General features: G+C 39.6%; 1 protein-coding gene across 1 annotated transcript in view; it reads right to left on the minus strand.

Moving 5' to 3' along the window:
* The window catches only part of ATP8A2 (ATPase phospholipid transporting 8A2), a 326264-nt gene that overhangs the window by 235483 nt on the left and 70618 nt on the right, over window positions 1-20163 (minus strand). The window contains exons 13-21 of the mRNA XM_054050686.1: window positions 19573-19650; window positions 17489-17577; window positions 16698-16742; window positions 15637-15712; window positions 7852-7957; window positions 6436-6518; window positions 4638-4687; window positions 2563-2632; window positions 756-840 (exon numbers count right to left, since the gene is read on the minus strand). Of these exons, the coding sequence (XP_053906661.1) occupies window positions 756-840; window positions 2563-2632; window positions 4638-4687; window positions 6436-6518; window positions 7852-7957; window positions 15637-15712; window positions 16698-16742; window positions 17489-17577; window positions 19573-19650 (682 nt within the window). The remainder of the gene's footprint in view (window positions 1-755; window positions 841-2562; window positions 2633-4637; window positions 4688-6435; window positions 6519-7851; window positions 7958-15636; window positions 15713-16697; window positions 16743-17488; window positions 17578-19572; window positions 19651-20163) is intronic.

The raw sequence follows: 20163 nt of genomic DNA on the forward strand, positions 1-20163 counted from the left end.
CGCATAACTCACACTGATAATGAGAGTTACACATGCACAAAAGTGCAGACAAAAGGTCCCATGAAGTATGAAAACCATTTTATTAGACAGCTGACAAAAATTAACATATGGGAGTAACAATTTCTTTCTCAGGCATGGGTGAAACAGAAAAAGGTGTGAGCTATAACACACGTTTAATTACTGACCACATGCGAGTCTGCAAATTTTTATTTTTTTTTAAATGATAAGAATGTATTCATATCCAGGAAGAAAACCACTGGTTCACAATTTCACTCTAATATGAATATTTTCTGCTACTACAGAGGAGGGAACAAAGCCGCGAACATCCCTGTGAATAGACACATTAAATTCAGTCACAAAGGCCCTAGACCATTCTGATCACCTTGGTCTTCCAGGTTTCTCAGAACATTCAGGTTATCATTCTGCTTCAATAGCCAGTAAACTGGTAAACACACGTCCACCTCCAGCGTAACTGAGGTGTTCTGGGTGGTAGAACCATGCCCTTATCCTTCATCACGGCCACACAGAACCCCACCTTTTCTTCCCAAACTCCCCTTCCCTACTGAAAGCACGCAGTAGCAGGGCATGAACTGTCTTAGACTTAAAGTTATCCTAGAGTTGTTAAGTTTGCTGATTACAGTCCACTTAACTTATGTTCATAACCATCTTATTTGGTGCTGCAAAGCTTAGGCAACGCAGAACATGCTGTGACTAATTTGATAAATTGAATTCTGATGACATTCCGTTTCTCTTACCTTCTGTTGCGAAGTATTCAAGATGGCACAGTGTTTGCTCCATATACTGGGAATCTTTTGAAAGCCTCTCAAAAATTACATTATCCTATTAAAACCAAATTTATTACAACAGATTAAGTCTACACATGAAGTTCCCATTTGCTTATTTACAAGCTCAAGTGAAGTAACTTGAGTGGACTTGCCAATATCAGAAAGCAAGACTATACTTACAAGTAATGCATTTGGGTTTTAGAAGAAAGTAATCTGGATTGTGCCTTGTAACAAAGAAACTGAATCCATTTTAAAAAATGGTGACAGAAGCACACTCTGCCCTCCTCTCCTCTTTCATAAAGGGGTCCCCCCACCACTGGGCAGTAAAGAACATTCCTTTCTGAATTACTAAATGGATACATTGATTTTCAGGGAAAGTAAGCATCTGCTCGTATTCAGTACACGTTGCAGACCCATACTGAAGAGCCTCTTGCAATCCCTTCTAGGAAAGACTCCCACTGATGTTGAAAAACAGAAGGCAGAAACACTGAATAGGTTCTACCACAAAATTCTCTCAGAAATAGCCTTCCTCTTGCAGCAGCTTTACTCATCACTAAATCAAAGAGCAATAGAAAAGGCACAGATAACAGCTAAAATCAAAATGTAGCACCTTCACCTACATATCTAGAGTTACTGGATTTTATTCTGAAACTACCAGAACAAGTTGCTACATACATGTCAAAGACAAAACCCCTGCTTTTGCTCTAATTGTACTTTTAGCTTAAGGAAATAGGCCTACATGCATTACTGATTAGAGACAGGCATACAAAATAAGTAACTTACGATGGATGTGGCAGGATGGGAGACAACTATCAGAATGCAGAAGAGCTGACAGAGAACAGGCAGCTAATTTAGAGTTTAGATGAGTGGTGCTTGCAGCAGAACATACAAGACAAAACACCAGATGACGCTAATAACTGCCTGACAGAGCAAAAGGGATGTAGAGTCCACTCATACAGTGAATGGCATGAAATTTCTTACTACAAACTCTCCTGTCCTGCATCCCTTCCAGTGCTACGCTCTTAAGAAACAGTGTGACCACAGGCAAGGAACGAGCAACAAGCAGTTGCAGTTCTGTGCAATCCTACTAGGCATACAACTTTGAAGTACTTTGAATGACCGTGGGCTTAATTCACTCCCAACACACCAGCACGAAAGCTGGCACATCTAAATTAAATCAGGGGAGTTAAATTGAAGCAAAAGAGCAGTGCACCTAGATCTACAGGTCAGGACGAATTCAAGTAAACCAAATCCTTACAGAAGGCAGTTCTCCCTGTAGCCAAAAGCCACCTCCATAGTTTTCCATTGAAATTAGAGCCACCCCGTTAGTTTTGCAGCCTTTGTACTTCGGCAAGTTATTGGTCTTGACAGTGAAGACAGAAGCACAACATGGTGCATGTCATGATGACAAATAACAGGAGGTGCAGAGATGCAACAGAGGCAGATCAAGAGCCAACCACTAGATAATAGATTCAGACAACAGCAGTTAGCCTAGTTCCTGAACTGCTGCCACACAGCTAGGTGAAATCCTTCCTCTGCGTAAGTAAAGGGTACTGTTCCCATTAGTTTCAGGATTTCAGCTAGGTAGTAGAAAACCTAGCAATCTTTCTGCCTGTAAAAACAGTCAGAGAAGGAATTAGAGATGTCATAAATCACTTGGCTCTAAACAGAAAGCCGACAGGTACTGCATGTGAGATATGAAATGCCAGTATCAGGCACAGCTGTTGAAACAATAACTGGTAGTTTTAGCTCTCCATTAGGTAGCATAATTACTTACAGCCCCTTTGCAGTAGAGACGTAGTTGTCCTGCTGGAGTTCGGACAATCACCGACATTCTCTTCCTGTTACTAATGAAAGAAAAATATTTGTTTTCATTAATTAGAGTGAGAAATAGTAAGTCCTGTTCTACCAGTGACATCTGGGATCAAGTGATATGACGTTACTTGAATAACTTAAAATCTCACAATAGCAAACATCAAGGAGAAATATTAAATTGCCTGTTTCTAGCTTCAGACCTATGGCTTCCATTGGCAAGCACTCAGCCAGACTTGCACCCAAACGGGAAAAAGATGGCACAACAAATCTCTTGAAAGAGGGGAGTCTCATTTTCTCTCAACTTTTCCTTATTTTTCAAGGAAAATTTATTTGGGGACTTAGGCTAGAAATCATAGAATCACCAAATATATCATTAAGGCCAAATATGTATTAATTATAAGCCACCCGCTGACTAGTCCAGTTATTTAGCTTTTTAACTCAAAAAAAGGCAAAAACAACATCAGAGTCGCACATGATATAGACCAGTTCTTGACCTTCCCTACAGATTTTTATTGGTCTAATCAGACCAAGAGAGATTATATAGAACAAAATCAGGGTTGCATGCCAAGTTTGGGATATGTTTTTAAAATAAAAGTAATTAGTGCCATAGCATACACAAGTGTTTAATAAAGGAAAGTAGGCAAGGATTTTATTTTCTTAAATCATGTTTGGCATTGCTCTTATCAACTTCTCCTTTAAAAAAAAACACTAGAAAAAATTGTAGCTTGTAAACAGTGGGAAGTAAACCAGCTCTCAGCAAGAAAGCTTTAAAGAACCTGTAGTTTCACATTCAAAGGAATCTTTAAGCGTAATAGTTTTCCTTAACAAAATGAGTACTCTGAAGTATCCTCCCCCCTCCTTCCTTTCTTCACAATATGTACCGTACCACCAGATCAGAGTGCAAAGCAACCATACTCCTGCAAAGTTGCTCAGGGAGGTGTAATGCCTTTTCAGGGCTCAAGAGCTATTCAGAAAGAAGAAATCTCTTGGCATGTACGAACAGACAAAACACAAACCTTTCTGAAACTTTCTGAAGAAGGTCTGGAAGGACAGCAATGAGCTGCAGCCCGAATTTCTGCAAGCAAGCTGATGACACTGGACAAATTTCATGTTCTTTTTGAAACCTGATCATAGGAGCTCCCTCTGTGGTCAAGAGGAAAGTTGCTGCCCTGGAAGTATCATTCCACACCTCATTGATTTAATGATACGTCACTTGCCTACTTGAAAAACATGCTTTGAGATTGTACTTCTATAGTGCTACTGTAAATTACTTGGTTTTGAGTAGTGGCAATCTCCAGCTAGAGGGCTTTTTGGTGCCCCTTTCAGAACTATGCTATGAACTTGAGAACTCTAGCTATGAAAAACTACACCTTGCAAGCACTCCTGTCAGACTAGTTAGACTGCGTACTGCTTAGGTAAAAAGAAGCTTTGTGTGATGAATCATGCTCCTAATGCACTGGAGATGATAAAAGGCGTTATATCAGTTGATAAAGTTTTTTTCAGTTTGGACAGCACTACTTAGCGGGCTTTATGCTGGTTTTTTCTACTTTTACTGTGGCTTAAAGCTTTGAAGTCTTGCTCTCTATCTTTAGAGTGTAACCAGCCAACTCCAAAAGTAGTAGGTAAAACTAAAGTCAAAACATTTCAGCAGTCAGCTTTTCTTGTGTCCAGGCTTGCTTTGGAGATTGCTGTTGGTTATTTCTCTCCTTTTCACTCAGAATGCAACTGCTTAAGCTACTTGTCAGAATATCCAAAAAGCTGCTCCAAGAGTTTCTCAGGGTTTCTGACAAGTTTACCAATTCTCTGGTGTCGACAGACAAGAGTATGTGCAGCCTACACATAGTGCTGGTAGTAAAAGCAGCTTTAAATCTATTTTAATACTCGTCTATATTGGAAATGAGAAGATGGAGGAGGCAGTAAAAAAGTTAAGAAAGTTCAGCTTTTCTCCTGCATCATCTGAATATTTTCATTCTAGATACTGCATTTACAAAAACTTGTCTTTTTCCCCTGCACTTAGTATATTAGAGGAAAACTTACCTGGAAAACTCCAGCACATTAAGAATTTCAAAGGTTTTTTCTTTTCCCAGCTACGAAAGAAAGTATATATCATAGGTATAATTTGCAGTCTATTCTTAGATGTGTCAACACGCTAGTTGGTTAGAGCACCTTTGTTTACGCATCCCAGTGTAAATAAACTGTGGTAATAGCTCCCTCTCCTGGTAAAAGTAATGTAGAGCCTTATTTAATAAGGGCATTCTAATCTTCTATGTCTAAAATTGTGGCATCCTCCATTTACTATATATACACCATTTCAAGGAATTAATATCTAACTTTAGAAAGATAAGAATGCTTTGAAAGTTAATCTGCATATGTGCTTCTTAGCAGTTATTTACTAAAACACCTTTTAGGCTGTAAGCATTATTCCACGTTAAATTAAACATGCCATTAGATTTGGTATTACAATAATCTCCACCTGAACTGCCTTTATTTCTTTTATTTGAATTCACAAGCATATAAAGTGACTTTCTGTCGTGACAAAGAATAGTTAACTGAGGAGTAACTCCCGTTACCACCTACAACTCTTCTCTGGGGTTGAGCATGAGCAACCCGAGAAGAGAAAAGGACTTAGAAATGCCTTGTCCTTTTGTATAACAGAAAGCAGAAGCAGCACAAGTTACCGGAGTCTCCAGTAACTCATGCTGCTTCTGCTTTCTGTTATACACACTTCTGCTGTCTCACAACTCCAGTAGTATTTGTAGCACGTGTTTAAAGAAAAGACTGTAGCAAAATCTAACTGCAGTAGATTAGCATCTTATAAAGAACATATCAATTCAGTAATATCCAAGACCAAGAGCCACCCACAATTCACATTACACATACCGCCACAGACATAAGCAATAAAGAGCGACAAGAACAAAAGATGGCATTTTTCCAAGAGACACCTTTTACTCTTAGCTACAGACAAGACATGCTTCTAGTCTGGCATGTATGAGGAGCATAAAAACAGGTCAAGCAGGCCTGAGTCTTCCTGAAGAGAAAAGCCTAGATAGCTCTAGGTAACACTGCTAATCCTAAACTCTTTCCTTACACCAAGAAGCAGTTTTCAGAGTAGGTTTAAAAAGCTTGTGACAAGTCTTAAAAAGAAATATGTTCCAAGTCCTTTGTACACTGCCAAGCAAAGTAACTTGAAAGTGAATGCACTTGAGATGAAGGACAAAAATACATCCATCATTCTCACTAAGCAGCCTACTACATAATCCAGGGAGAAAGATCTCATCTTAGTTGCATCTGCATAAATCTGGAACACATTAGCTCAGACTGCAACAAAGTCAGAATGTGGTCCCATGAGCCGGGTAACTACACACTCCTGCATAAGAAGCTTGCCAAGCAGATATATTTTCCACAGAAGATCTTGCTCAGAATTAAAACAACAGTTAGAAAATCTCCCTGTGGAAGGAAGTAGGGGGCAGACGGGAACTGGAAGCCCAACTGCTTGATTTTAGCTGCCAGAATTGGCCATGCCAGAGCTAAACCAGGATACTCCCAGAATTTCCTTCTGGTGAGAGTGTGCTCATCTGTGCTTCCTAGAAAAGAGAAGTATTCTTCACACACAGCTGCTGTTATTTCCCACATAAGCTTGCAACTTCTATCACCTATGTCACATAGAAAGGCAGACAGCTTCAAAATACAGTAAGACAAACTATCACAGGCTGCAAAAGCCTTTTGCGTGTAGTACCCTGAAAGCACTGTAAAGAGGAACTCAAAAGAGCAACAAAGGAGACATTTAGGCTCTGTATGAGCTTGGCAGTCAGTGCCATACACATTCACTACTTACCGCCTCAATGATAACTGAATGCGGAGTTCGTCCTGTGAAGACATAACCAAGTTTTTTTGCTCCTTTCACTAATGCCCCTTCATCTGCCAAAACAACAAAAGCTTAAATTTAATCTGGTATATAGAAGAGGTCTGCAAAGCTCGTACTTAAACATACCACGCTGCCATGACACAGAAGCCCCCTTTTCCCAGGTACTTCCACATCTGCACACTTCCACAGGACCGTTCACATTTTTATCCTACAGAAGCCATGTAACATCAACTACACAAACTCCATAATCTGTATAAAATATCCTATAACCACTGAGCATTACACTCAGTTGTAATGTAAGTGCATTACACTATTGTGGAGGAATCATACTTCGCTAAATAAATACCAGGGAAATATTTGTTCTGAACGCAATATCAAATCTGTTACTCTAATTCCTACAACATGCATTTAATCCAGTTCCTGCTGTAGAGGCACTAAAGTTCAGGTGCTAATGAAATAAATAAAGCACTGTTTTCTGGAGACTGAACTGGGAAGTATCAAGAGCTCAAATATCTGAGCTGAAACCAGAGCAAACACCTCTACCTCCAGTAGATAGTTATACAGCCTCCTTAAGGAGCAAGTGGCACTAAACACAACCACCATACAAGTGAATTCACTGTCTAGCTCAAGCAACCCTGAAGTCTCTACCACTCCCTTGATCTCCTCACAGTTCATTAATACTGATTACAGGTGCCTTACATAGGCTGTTCACCTGACTTTTCAGATACTTTATTAAGCCAGGTAGAAATACCACTGCTTTAGTACTGAGCACTTAACTACAATTCTGGAAATATCTTCAGAAATAGAAATAAATATCAACAAAGTTGATGGGGAGCAAGACCCTGCCTACCTCTTTCAGTACCACTGTGCTGCCTGTTAAAAAAAGAAATGGGTGAAGAGTAGGCCTGAAAATGGCCAAGACTGCTCTTCGTTGTATCATGTCATGTATCAGCATCTTGTATCTGCATAAATCAACATGAGAAGCTACTAGATCAAGGCAAACAGTTGGCATTTATGCCACAGCAAATAATTATTCATGCAGAAACAAACCAGTATTTCCATAGGTCAGCTCTAAGTAGGGAAGAGAAGTCACTGGAAGTTTTACTTCTCTGCAGAAAAAGGCCAGCATAGAAGGTCTCAAGAAAACAGAAGGGATCATTAGCCTAGCCTAGCACTACAGAAACATCATGCACTTAGCAGTTCTGGGAGGCATTCAAAACCAGCACGCAGTGGTAACAGGAGATGCCAGATCTACCACTAACACCATGTAGAACATCTTTTAAAAATCCGTGCATTTTTCAGCATTTCTGGACGTGCCTTTTACCCCCATCCAACCACTTTTATTCCCTCACTCCTTTCCTCCCCAAAAAGACAGCAACAACCAACCTGGAGAGGAGGCCTGGTAGATTATTTTATTTCCTTGTCTCTCAGGAACGACGGTATGACACACAGCCAGCAGAGTGAGGAACTCCTGTATGTGCACAGCTGTGGGCTAGACAGGACATCAGGAGAGCCAGGTTTAGTATTACACACAGACAGAGGCAGCCATTCACTAACCTGAGAAGACCATAGACAAAATATTCTGTTCACTAATTATAGTCCCAGAACATCAATATAAGAAAATTAAGCTCATTAATGCTAGCCCTTAAGCGCAGTCTTCATCATTACCACTGAAGTTACAAAGACTTGGGAAGTCAGAATACACTCCTGCCCACTCCCAAAAAAATACACAAGCCTCAGTTTCATAGCTCTCCGAGCTTCTTATAGGCAAAGTGGTCTGCCACAAGACACTGATGATAATCAAGCGAGAGGAAACACTACTACAGTAGCTTACCCAACAGCTGCCAATAGATTGACGGTAACTACTCCAAAATTAAAACTATACCCTTAGTGTACACTGCAATGACACCCTTAGTAATGAACATCCAGAGCTGACAACAGCTAATGAATCAGTAGAGGGCAACGCCATGTGCTCTTCCACAGACGTACACCATCCAGCCAAGCACAAGTTTGACCTGCACACTCAGCATCACTACAACACACAACATAAAACATTGTTCACAAACAGCATAGTCATCAGCTATCCCAAAGCACTTAAACAGACACCAGGTCTGCAACTCAGTGACGATGCCATGGCACTTAATTCACAGGGCTCTCATAAGCAGATTAGGGTAACCACAGCTACAGTGACTTGGAGTCCCCCATCCCATTATTCCCTCCTTTCCACCCCTGCCTCTTGCACAGCATTTCAGCCTCATAGCTCTCAGGAAGGCTACTCAGCAGCCCAGCGCACAACTTGCAACACTAACTTCATCCACAGTTCACGCACCTTTAGGATGTTTGACTGGAACAGCAGAAGTGAACACAGGTTTCCCTTCAACTCTGCTATATCTGTAATATCTACAATTAGTAGCATCAAAATCTGACATCACAGCAGCCATTTGCTCAGTCACTGTATCAGCCATGGACTTAGCAGTTCTACCTCTGCAGAAAGCCTTTGCTGACTTTGTGAACTCTCACAGAGATTTTGCATATGAAAAGATCATCTGCTTTCCAAAGTTTTCATTTTATATATATATACACTCTGTCTCAATCTCAACAGAGCCCCTGCAAAATAAAGATCATGACCAGAGCTGTTAGTACAGGGTTGGGCAACCAAAGCCTCAATAATGTAAAATTAATCAAGGTCAGAGGGAGAAGAATCCTAGGAAATGCTAGTGAAACAGAAACCAAGTTTTTTTAAACAGTTAATTACAAGTTCCTTCCACACAAATTACTCTGCTGGTGTATCTCAATGTGTTTCACAGCTATTAACAAGGCTAAAATGCTCAAATGAAACATGTTTGATTGAGCACTACATGTCATTAAAAACCCTTTCATGCAAAAGACTTGTATAATGTTTTTTCTATGAAGATATATAGTACTACTATCTGACATGCACTACAGTTATTTTAGAAAACCATTTTTTCACACAGAACAGAGACATTAAAGATTACTCTGTTTGCCACTTAGAGGGGCACTTAAACTGCAATTTCTCACAATTAGGCCAGCAGCATTCACAATTGGCTCTCAGACACGTTAATGTTTCTGTCCCCACGCCATGCTATGAGACAAAAAAAAAAGTGACACCTCAAAGTTAGGTCTCAGGTCCTATTTCAGTGACATGACCAAGAACAGAGAAAAAATACTAAGTTCATATTTGTTTTTGCCACACGGTTCACATAGCCTACGCACATGTACAACAGATATAGCAAGGTTTAATTAGTAGGAAGTAGATTACTATGAAAGCCACAAGACATTAACATGTATAAAAAAGCATTAAGTATATCAGAAAAACTGTAATAAAAAGACTGTACCATCAAATACTCTTATCCTTGTTTTATTTCATCTACTTTGTGATGAATATTTTAAAAAGTAACTGCTTCACATAGACCCTTCGTCTTTGCATACTGAAACTTCTAAATTGTAACATCATATACCACTAAAATAACAGAAGCCGTAGTTTCGACAGGCTGGAGTGCAGAGGCTGTGTTCAAGAAAATGAACAGATGGAATATAATTGGAGAGTAGTGTGTGCAAAATGTTAAGTCCATGGCAAATTACTGGTCAAGAGGTTACTGCTGCTCCATTATTTACAGAGAAGGCAATGCAAGTTTTATCTCAAAATCCGCAGTCTGCCAGATTCTCATTATAGCATCCATTGCTATAGAGCTTTGATGTCGTCCTTATACGTGTGTCACCTAGACTCCTACATGCTTTCATAGTACATATCCCATTAGCTGGAAACAACCTGTCTCTGGTAATGTCCTAAGTTTCAAGCCTCCCTATGTGTCTATTTCTGCTTTCAAACCAGCAATGTAATTTGTTGCTGTCTTGCTGTTGTCACAGCTCAAAATAGATCTCATGGCAATCTTCCCATTCTATAGCAAGAGATCACCAGAGAGGCCCAGTTTATCGCATTAGCTCCTCCACACAGCTGTCATTTGTTTCCTTTCTGTATTGTCCCAGCACTGACACAATATTTATTGCACTGGCATGAATCAGGGTAGAGAATTAAAGTTAGTGCTTTAGAGTTGCAAAGAAAAAATTCATTAATGGATTCTGCGGCAATACATCCCTTACATCACGCCAAGCCTAACTCCAGCACAAAACAGATGTCCCAGAGGTTAACTGATTCTGCTTTATTACTTATTTTCATTTATTAAAGCAAGCCTCTGCCATTTTTGTACTTAAATTCTTACTGATGGCCTCTGCAAGACATGTTTGTCTGCTCTTTTTCCTCCCATTTTTTCCTTCTCTCTTCATCTGTAGCAGGAACAAAGTTCATTTTGGTCTCTTGTTCATCCATTCGCAGGTAGTTCTCATTCCAAAAGCCTTCTCCCCATATTCTCATCCCCTGCTGTGTGCCAACATCTCTGTCTGAAAGCTATTTCTTGTCTATGTCCTTCCCAAAGAACCATGGAACACCTGTGTACAATCACCTATGCCAACAATTTAACCTGCTGACTAAACTTACTTTGCACACGGCCCCATTAGTTAAGAACTATAGACACATTGAGACAGTCTCTTATTTCTGGATTGTTGTCTACAAAGCATTACCTACACTGAAAGCCAAGCTTCCCTATCTAGAAGGTGTAGCATTTTCGATTATCAAGCAGAGCATAGACCACTGATCAGGAAGCTGTATCACAAGTTTTCGTCAGTTTGTGTTTTTTCCTTATTCAGAAGGAACAAAAAGTTGAAACTTCGTCTTTTGGGGAGCAAGCTACATTCTGCAGAGCTACACATTTGCACATTTGTCACACACATCTTTATCTATGCCTTCTCACTCTGAAGTCAGAAACTCCATTATTCTAGCCAACTGCTCACAGCCCAATAAAGTTACCAGGAAGCTGCACATTTCTCCTTTTATTTGTAACAGTATCAGATCAATGCCTCCTTCACAGTATTTCTAGATGAGCAGGACTGACAGGTTCTTGAGCAAATGGCCTAGAAATGGCCAATGGGATATTAAGGCACAGTCTAAAAACTTGAACTTACTACTTTGCACAAATGTGGCACATTCTGCCAAGGAAAGCTACTAAAATACTTAGCTATTCTATTACCAGGGAGAATTATGACTCGCCATCTTAAAAAGATGTTATCTTCCTACTATTTTGTTTATTAAAACACCTAGAAAACTGTGAGCACCCAGCCATGGTGAGCATTTCTAAAACAGTGAGGCTAGTAAGGCTGAAGGGGATCAGGATATTTCAGACACTCAATCAAACATATTAACTGGCATCTGAAAATCATTATAGTTAAGTACAAGTTTATCTCGTCCAAAGCCACTGAAATATTACCTATAATTAAAGATAATGCCTTGTACTTGAGCAAAAGCACTGAAGTCCTATGCATAGTAAAGGCAAAAGCAAAAGAGAGATATTTCTCATCAAGCTGCAACAAATGTAATTGTCAGTTGTAAAATGGTTATGTTTTGACAGACTTCAGGCAACAGTTACTTTCTGAATTCAAGTACCCCAGATGTTCCCACCACCTGAACCTATTCTCCCCTACTGTATTTTAAATTCCAGCTTTTCATTCCAGCAGTAACATGCTTTTTTTGTTCTTCTTTCCTACAGAATTAAGGATCAGCTGACAACAGCAGTCAATTCAAAGACTGACAGTATAAAAGCCTCAGTTCCCAGGCACTTTATGAAAACAAGCAAATAGGTTGGAGATATAAATGTACACCTGCACTGAGGTTAACGCTGAACGCAAACACAACCAACGTCTGTTCTGCCTAGACAGCTGCTTAACTCCTCACACATACTCACTGAATCAATTCATGCATGTGCAGCTATGCAACATGCTTACTGCTTCTTTCCCTAGCAGTAATTCGCAGGCCACAGAGGATTTGTATGTGGATTGGAAATAGTAGAGGAAGTTCAGAGAGAATCCAGGGAAACAGAAGTCTAGAATGAGATCCAAGTTTCTCAGTTCTTTCACTTCTTGCTCTCATTCCCTGCACTCATTATCATCAGTGTAAAAAACAACCCCACACCAAACAAGCTTGCATATCCATGCTGAGTTTATTCACAGCATATGCACAAGTTGCAAGCAACAAGATAACAACCAAGTATATTCACCAAACCTTCTTTGAAGATTTTGGCAATAACTTATCTTTTCTTATTCCAGTAAAGAGTTCACACCATTTTCCCCATAGGAACAAGCAAGCCATGCTCTTGGCACCGCTGCACAGTTCATCCAAAGCTGTTACAAAGTAAAAGTATAGGCAGACAAGCCTTCTTCCACATTAAAATCCCAAAGAAGCCATGAGAAACCTCCACATGTTTTCCAGACAAGTTTGGGGTTTTTTTTCCATTGGAATGCTTCCTGCAGGGCAATAATTCTTCAACTGTTACTAAAGAGTGGACTTGGCCATCAGTCAGGCCTTACACACAGCAGTGGCCCAGAAAAAGCTATGAAATTTAGAGGCGATGCAGGATGTTAGAAGTCTTCCTAGCAGATGGAAGACAGTCTCATGGGGACAAGTACATTATTTTTTATTTTCAGCCTGGAAAGAAAATTACTTGGCACTGAGACAGGTCTAACATTTGTGACTGCACTGAAGAAAAAAAAGAAATAAAAATCTTGAGGACCGGGACAATGGGCACTTATTGTTTGTGAGAGACAGCACATTGAGAACCTGAGCTGCAAAAGGGCAAATGTTTGAAGAGATTTCACTGCCCAGCTGAGTACAGCACCATCTGACCCCCCATGGCAACTTATGCTAGAACATTTCAGTTTTAATCACCTGAGTTCACTAAATGAGTAGAGGTAGTCAGACACCTATAAAAAGCATTTGCGTCTATTGACTAGCTATTAAAACTAAGACACCAAGGAGTTTCAGGTATAAGGAAACAGTTTATGCACCTTAACAGCTGACCTAAGGCAAAAAGCTAATGGGTTAGAAATATACAACTCTCGCCTCTCCTACTATGCCGTAATCCAGCCCTCATCTCCCTGATGCCATTGGACAAATGAATCTGAACCTCCTAAGCAAACTATTACATGTAGTTCTTGAATTTGTCTCTAGTGTTACATCCACACTTGTCAGTAGGTGGCAGCCTTCCCTCCAGTACAATCAGTCTCCAAAAGACATCTCTGACTTACACAAGGTACCCCCTAAGTCTTAAGAGCCAGAACTTTCCCCACTGATTGTCCAAAGGCTGAGTTCACACAAGGTGCTCAGCCCAACAGTCAGCTGTGCAATTACAACAGTGTTTATCTGTTCCAGTTGCCTGCCAAAAGCAAACGGCACATAAGGATTCAGTATGTAAAAAACAGACTTCAGAGAATCACAGAATGACATGAGTTAGAAGGGATTCACAAGGATCATTGAGTCCAACTCCTACCCCTGCATAGGACAAGCCCAAATTTGACACCATGTGTCTGAGGGTGTTTTCTAAATGCTTCTTGAATATTGTTAGGCTTAGCGCCATAACTACTTCCTCGGAGATCCTGTTCGAGTGCTTCACCACCCTCTGAGTGAAGAGCCTTTCCTACTATTCAGCATAAACCTCCCCCGACATCTTCCTGCCATTCCCTCACGTCCTACCATTGCTGCCAGATGCTGATAACAACTTGAGGCCATTTCTTCTCATCCTATTGCTTATTAATTTGAAGAAAATACCAACACCCACCTCACCACAACCACCTTTCAGGTAGTTGTACAGAGCAATAAGGTCCCCTCTCAGCCTCCTCTTCTCCAGGCTAAAGAGTCCCAGTTCCTTCACCTGCTTCTCATAAGACTTGTGCTCCAGACCCTTCACCAGTTTCATTGCATTTTTTTGTCCAGTGGGAAATCCTTCCATTGCAGATTACAAAAGCCACACAGGAAACCAGAACATTGTTCTGGGAGGACCACCTTCTTGAAGGTTAGAGCCTTCTTCAGGATCTATCACCCTGAGAATTATGTAGTGCCACACAAAGCAATTACATATTCCTTCAGGCTTTTACACCATGCTGCATTTCAAGTTCTTAAGTAAAATCATAAAATCACTAGGTTGGAAAAGATTGAGTCCAAACATTCCTATTTGCCACTAAACCATGTCCCTAAGCACCTCATTTACCCATCTTTTAAATACCTCCAGGGATGGTGACTCAACCACTTTCCCAGGCCTTCTGCTTAAATTTTCCTCATGTCCAGTCTGAACCTCCCCTGGCACAGCTTGAGGCCATTCCCCCTTGTCCTATCACCTGTCACTTGAGAGAAAAGGCCAGCACCCTCCTCTCCACAACCTCCTTTCAGGTAGTTGTAGAGAGAAATGAAATATTTCCAAAGTACTGTAAAGCAAAACAGAAAGCAAAGTTTTGCTGCACACAAAACAGTATGTTCCAACTATATTTTAGATGCCCGTACTCAACTTTACCAGACCAGGTACAGAAGTTAGCCATCTAAGGAAGCAATCAGCTAATTTAACTTGTCATTTCAGTTCATGCCTGCCAATCCCCCTACATTGTGAGACAGCTTCCACAGAAGAGAAGGGTCACAGTTTTTTTTGCACGTGACTAAACTGTCTGATGTCCATCCAGTCAGGCATTTCTTAGCTACATGGTTTCTGAATAAGCAGTTAACTGACACATTCTTAAGGACTAGGTCCTTTCAGAACATAATCAGTTAGGCCAATATTGCTAATCAAGTCTCAGGCTAAGCTTAATCTTGCCATTAAATCCCATCTTTTACATCCTTTGCACAGCTGGAATTCACAACATTTGCAATATCCAACACAAGTCTCACACCAGGATGATCTTGCAATGCTCTAGATTGCTGTTAAAAATGGTATTTAACTGTGCAGATGTTTTAACACTAAGAAGATTTTCTTTTAAAGAATTACAATTTCTACCATCATTTGCTAGAAGACATTATCTTCCATGTACACTAGCATCTATGAAGCTGTTTCATTACTAGCTGGTATCCATATCAATGTCATTGTTCCTCTAAACTTAGTATTAAGACAAACGAGCAGAATGGCACTGAGGGGAGCTGGTTTGTTTCCTATCTACCCCCTCTGTGTGCCTATGTGACACACCTGTGGAGTAGACTTTATCAGATTGGTTTATCATTCAATTCCAGATAGGCCTAGAAAAAGGTGTCTCAGAAACACGATATTCAAAGAGTAGACTTACATGGTCATTTTCAATGTTTTGCAGCAGTCTTGGGTCATCAAATTCACATGATTCACTGGTAGAGGGAGGTAGCTGACTGCAGAGTAAGATAAACATATTCGAACATAATTGGCAGCATTACCAATCTTATTACTTTATTTATTTTGTTGGGAAGCAAAGGAAAAGCAAAGTAACAAAGTAAGATTCCACTGTCCTTGGAAGTATTGTGAAACGATCATATGAGTAATGCACAATGTGCTGGAAATGAGCAACAACTTCTTCAGAACACCAAGCAAGAACCCCAAAAAAAGTTATACTTCAAAGTGTATTGGAGAACATTCAAGTGTCAACAAACTTCCTAGGGCAGATGTAGCAGAAGCAGTTTTAAAGCACACTTGAAATACACCGAGTTCAGGTTGATCTGTTTTCTAAATAGATAAAAGATCAACATCTCTAAAGCTCCCTCTCTAGTCAGCAAGTTTTGCTTCAAGTTGATCCCTGGAGGACTTTAAGACTGAGTACTCGAAGTTAGTACCTGGAAGAAAGTCTTCCACAGAACTGACTAGAAAAAAAACCCCACATATGAGGAGAAAAAAAGGCAATGACTAAAACAGCAATATACCAGAAGAAAAAGGCACCCACAGAAGTTAGACTCAGCAAAAGCAGCAACACGTCATCACATAGCATAGACATAGCATTTTATTAAAGGAACACCTTTTCTCCTAGTGAAGTTTGAACTTGGTGATTGTAGAGAGTAACATTCAGCCTCTAACTAGAGGTAAGGCTAAAGAAGGTTACTCTTAGTTTGTAACTCTTACCTGCAATTGTAAATAAGCAGTGTAATAGTAACCACCCAAGTCACCCTAGGAACTGCCTATCCGCTCACCCCTCCTTCACCCACCATCTCTCTATGCAGAAGAGATGGATCACCACATGCCACCTCTACATTAGGCTCCTGCTGGAAGAATACTTAAAACACGTTGCTCCCTTGGGCTTCTTACACTCCCAACTTGGGAAGCAGTCTTTACATAGACTGTCCCTCTCTTCTATACAAAACAAAAAATATGTTAGAACGTATTTACCTGAAATCTTCTGATGAGCGTTCTCTTTCCAGCTCGGGAAAGTGACTGAAGGGTAAAATAAAAGTAAACAACATGAACATTTAATCCACTTTCCAATCCCTCCAAAAAATAGGTAGAAGGTGAAGACTGAGTCAGCACACATACAAACATATGCAAGAACCATGAGTTCAGCTGGTCATATATTTGAATCAAGTTATTTGCCTTTGAGGTATCTGATTTAGCTACCATGAAATTCAAAGGTTAACTTGCACAGAGATCTTAAGACTACTCATTTTAAAGTAAGCCAAATACATTATTTAAGAGTCAAGAGGCCAATTGCTATGAAATACTGGCTCAAAGGGAATCTTTTGTCAAAAAATGAACAAAAACAGTGAGTAACTTGCCTGTGCAAGGAATATAAACTCTACAGCTAGGTGGTTATAATGAAATTCTGGTTCATCTGAAGAAATCTCAGAAATGGGACTGCCAACTGCCACCCTTCAGCTGCATCATGTTTTCTCTGGAAAGGTTACTTAGCACTTACAGTTTAGTTTAACTCATCATCATCAGGTGAGTTAGAAAGCATGTTAAAAGTCAGAAAGCTTTCTTTGTTTCATGTAAGCTACTCCTCAGGTCCGCATTTCGTAGTTTGGGTTGGAGGACACAAAAATAAAAAGTATTAACTGAGACCTTAAAATACACTAAAATATCTGTTGAAGAACAGAATGTTCTAACCCTGTTCTGATATAAGAGATATGTACCATTATGAAGCATATATTAAGCTACAGAGTTTCTAACAATGTCATACATACCCATATGTCACCCCAGCGATACTACATTTCTTAAAGTTCATGATATTGCACGTTAGAGTACCTGTTTTATCAGAAAACAGGTATTTTACCTGGAAAAAAAAAAAAAAAAAGTCTTATTTTCAACTTGCAAAGCAACAAAACTCCAAGTGGAAAACATATCAAGTATCAGGAAAATTCTGGGAGATGTATGGCTCTAATGTCACACTATTGGCCAATACAGGCTTATTACAGGTTAGTTTGTCTTACCAGGGCTACAAGAAGTTATTTAATGGCTTCATTTCTTCTATATCTCTACACGCACAAAGGTTCAATTAGTAGGTATCAACAGCCAAGGCCCCAGAGTGGTCAGCACAGACATTTGTGCTAGCTAACATTCATCAACTCTTTCAGCTCTACTAATATCAAAGAACAAGACTGGAAATTAAAACCATCTTTAAACTTGTTGAAGCATCATTAGAATTTAACACTCAATCAATTCAGTGTTCTGAAGGTTACAAGGAATTGTTTTGGTTTTTTGTTTTACCCTACAATCAGTACCAGGCCAGGAATATCCTAGAGCAAGTCCCAGTGGTATTCTGCAGGCTTATACAAGCTGCTTTTTCTGGTATCCAGTCATGAGCAGTCCTGAACTGCAAGATGCACAGTCACAGTCAGCACTGCCTACACTGACCACCTCTTAATGGAAAGAAGTGACTTTGAGTAAGAACTTTGAGACAACCCCAACATAGCAACATGCCTTCTTGGAGCACTAGCAGACGCAATATTCCCCCCTTCAGTAGACCACAACAGACCAAAATGAATTGCAAGCCAAGTTCCGCATCATTTTACCTCTGCACCAGCTAAGATTTTAAACCAACAACAGGTAGGAAGGAATAGTGTTAACATAGGAGTTACCAGTTTAAAGACCACAATATACTGCCTCAAACGGCAAAAAGCTTTTCCTCAGTATCTGCAATTCAGTTCAATATAGTGCACAACACTACTAGTTAAGTGACCTTTCAGCTGTGCACTACACTGCTTCTGAATACAGCACTGGAAATGCAGTACTACAAGTTAAAGGTTACCCAAATATCTGAGAAACTTCAAGATATTAGCAATTCTAGCACATAACAAAATTGTAAAATGCACCTGTGAACAATTCAATCAACAAACGCCAAATCTGTTCTAGTTACATGCAAGCACTAGTAAGTAGTTTCTTAAAACACATGGGCAAACAACATATATTATGCCACATAAGATAATTTACTTTGGAAATAAACACTACCATAATTTAGAGCTTGATAACTCCCTATCAACGCAATAAATAAAATTTTAATAATCCCAGTGAAAAAGGCAATCAAATTAAAAGCCACTCTGCTGAGCAGTACAAAATGTTTATGTATGTAGCAACAATAAATTCACACAAATTATCAAATTCATAGACCACCTATGACTGGTGATCAAGGAAAAAAAGCTATGATTTCTCAATTGTACTACAAAATTCCAATTGCAAAGTTGTTTTTTCCAGAAACCTTGTTTTCGGTAAACCTTCCCACTTCTAAAAAAAAAAAAATTAAAAATCTCATTTGCATAGCTTGTAACAAGTCTCCTAAAACAATTACAAATTAATACAAGTTATCTTTATCTGAAAGGAAAGCTGAAATGTTAGAAGGAAAGAACTAAAAATTGAACTGTATTTTTTCCCTTATGCTTTTCCTGTGATGGTCAGAAACATGAAGAACTAAGAACATGGGCTGAGGCTGTTGGCCTGCTCTTCAGCCAAGCTTAATCCTGTACATTCTGTTCTAGTATAGACAATCATAACTGAAGAGCAACTCTGCAACACCCTTGAAGAAAAAAGTCAGAGTGAACATAAGAAATGAAGTTTCAATTCCCAGGCTTACAGCTGCCTATATAACCTTGAATGGAATCCTGTGATCTTTCATTGTTTTTTACATTTAAAAACTGGACTACTGAAGGTTAAGATGTCCCATTAACCTGAGCCAGAGAACAACAGAATAAAGCAGGTTTATACAGCATGCTATCATACCTTCTATCTTTCCAGAACGTCTCACACAGACATGACACTCAAGAACATGTCTTACCTGCCCAAGTTCCTCATTAAGGTTTGAGGTTCTGGCCATTGCAGGTGTATCTGTTTCAGGATAATACATATCTAAGTCCTGAAATGAGAACAAAATTAGACCTATTAATTAAACACTTATACTCTAGTTTCCTTTCAGTCATCTCCAGCTTGGCTTGATTGACTAAATCCATTGGTGGAGGTTCTGAAGGCTTGAGATGAACAGCACCCCAAGTGAAATAAGGGTGCCTCCTTTACAAAGTATACCTGCATGCTGTACGCACAGGAGAAAAGCTAAATTCAATTACAGGCAATTATCACTTTCTTCATTGCACCTCCAGTTTAAGAATTCCATACAGTAGGAATAAGTCCTAACAAGCATTAGCCAGGCTAAACATTGGGTTTTGATTACAACAACGCAATTTAATCATGGATTTGGCTAGTGCAAAGAGACCACTTAAGTGACTCAGTATCATAATGACTAGATTTTATTGGGACAGTAAGCAAAAGAGCTGCTACATGAACCAAAGCAATTTCTCAGATAAGCTGGTCAAGCATCTCCAATACACTATAAGCAGCTCCAAACAGACATGTTAAAGCTTGTTTTATTTTA

This window comes from Cuculus canorus, chromosome 1 (genome assembly GCF_017976375.1).
Source record: "Cuculus canorus isolate bCucCan1 chromosome 1, bCucCan1.pri, whole genome shotgun sequence".
Classification (NCBI taxonomy): Eukaryota; Metazoa; Chordata; class Aves; order Cuculiformes; family Cuculidae; genus Cuculus; species Cuculus canorus.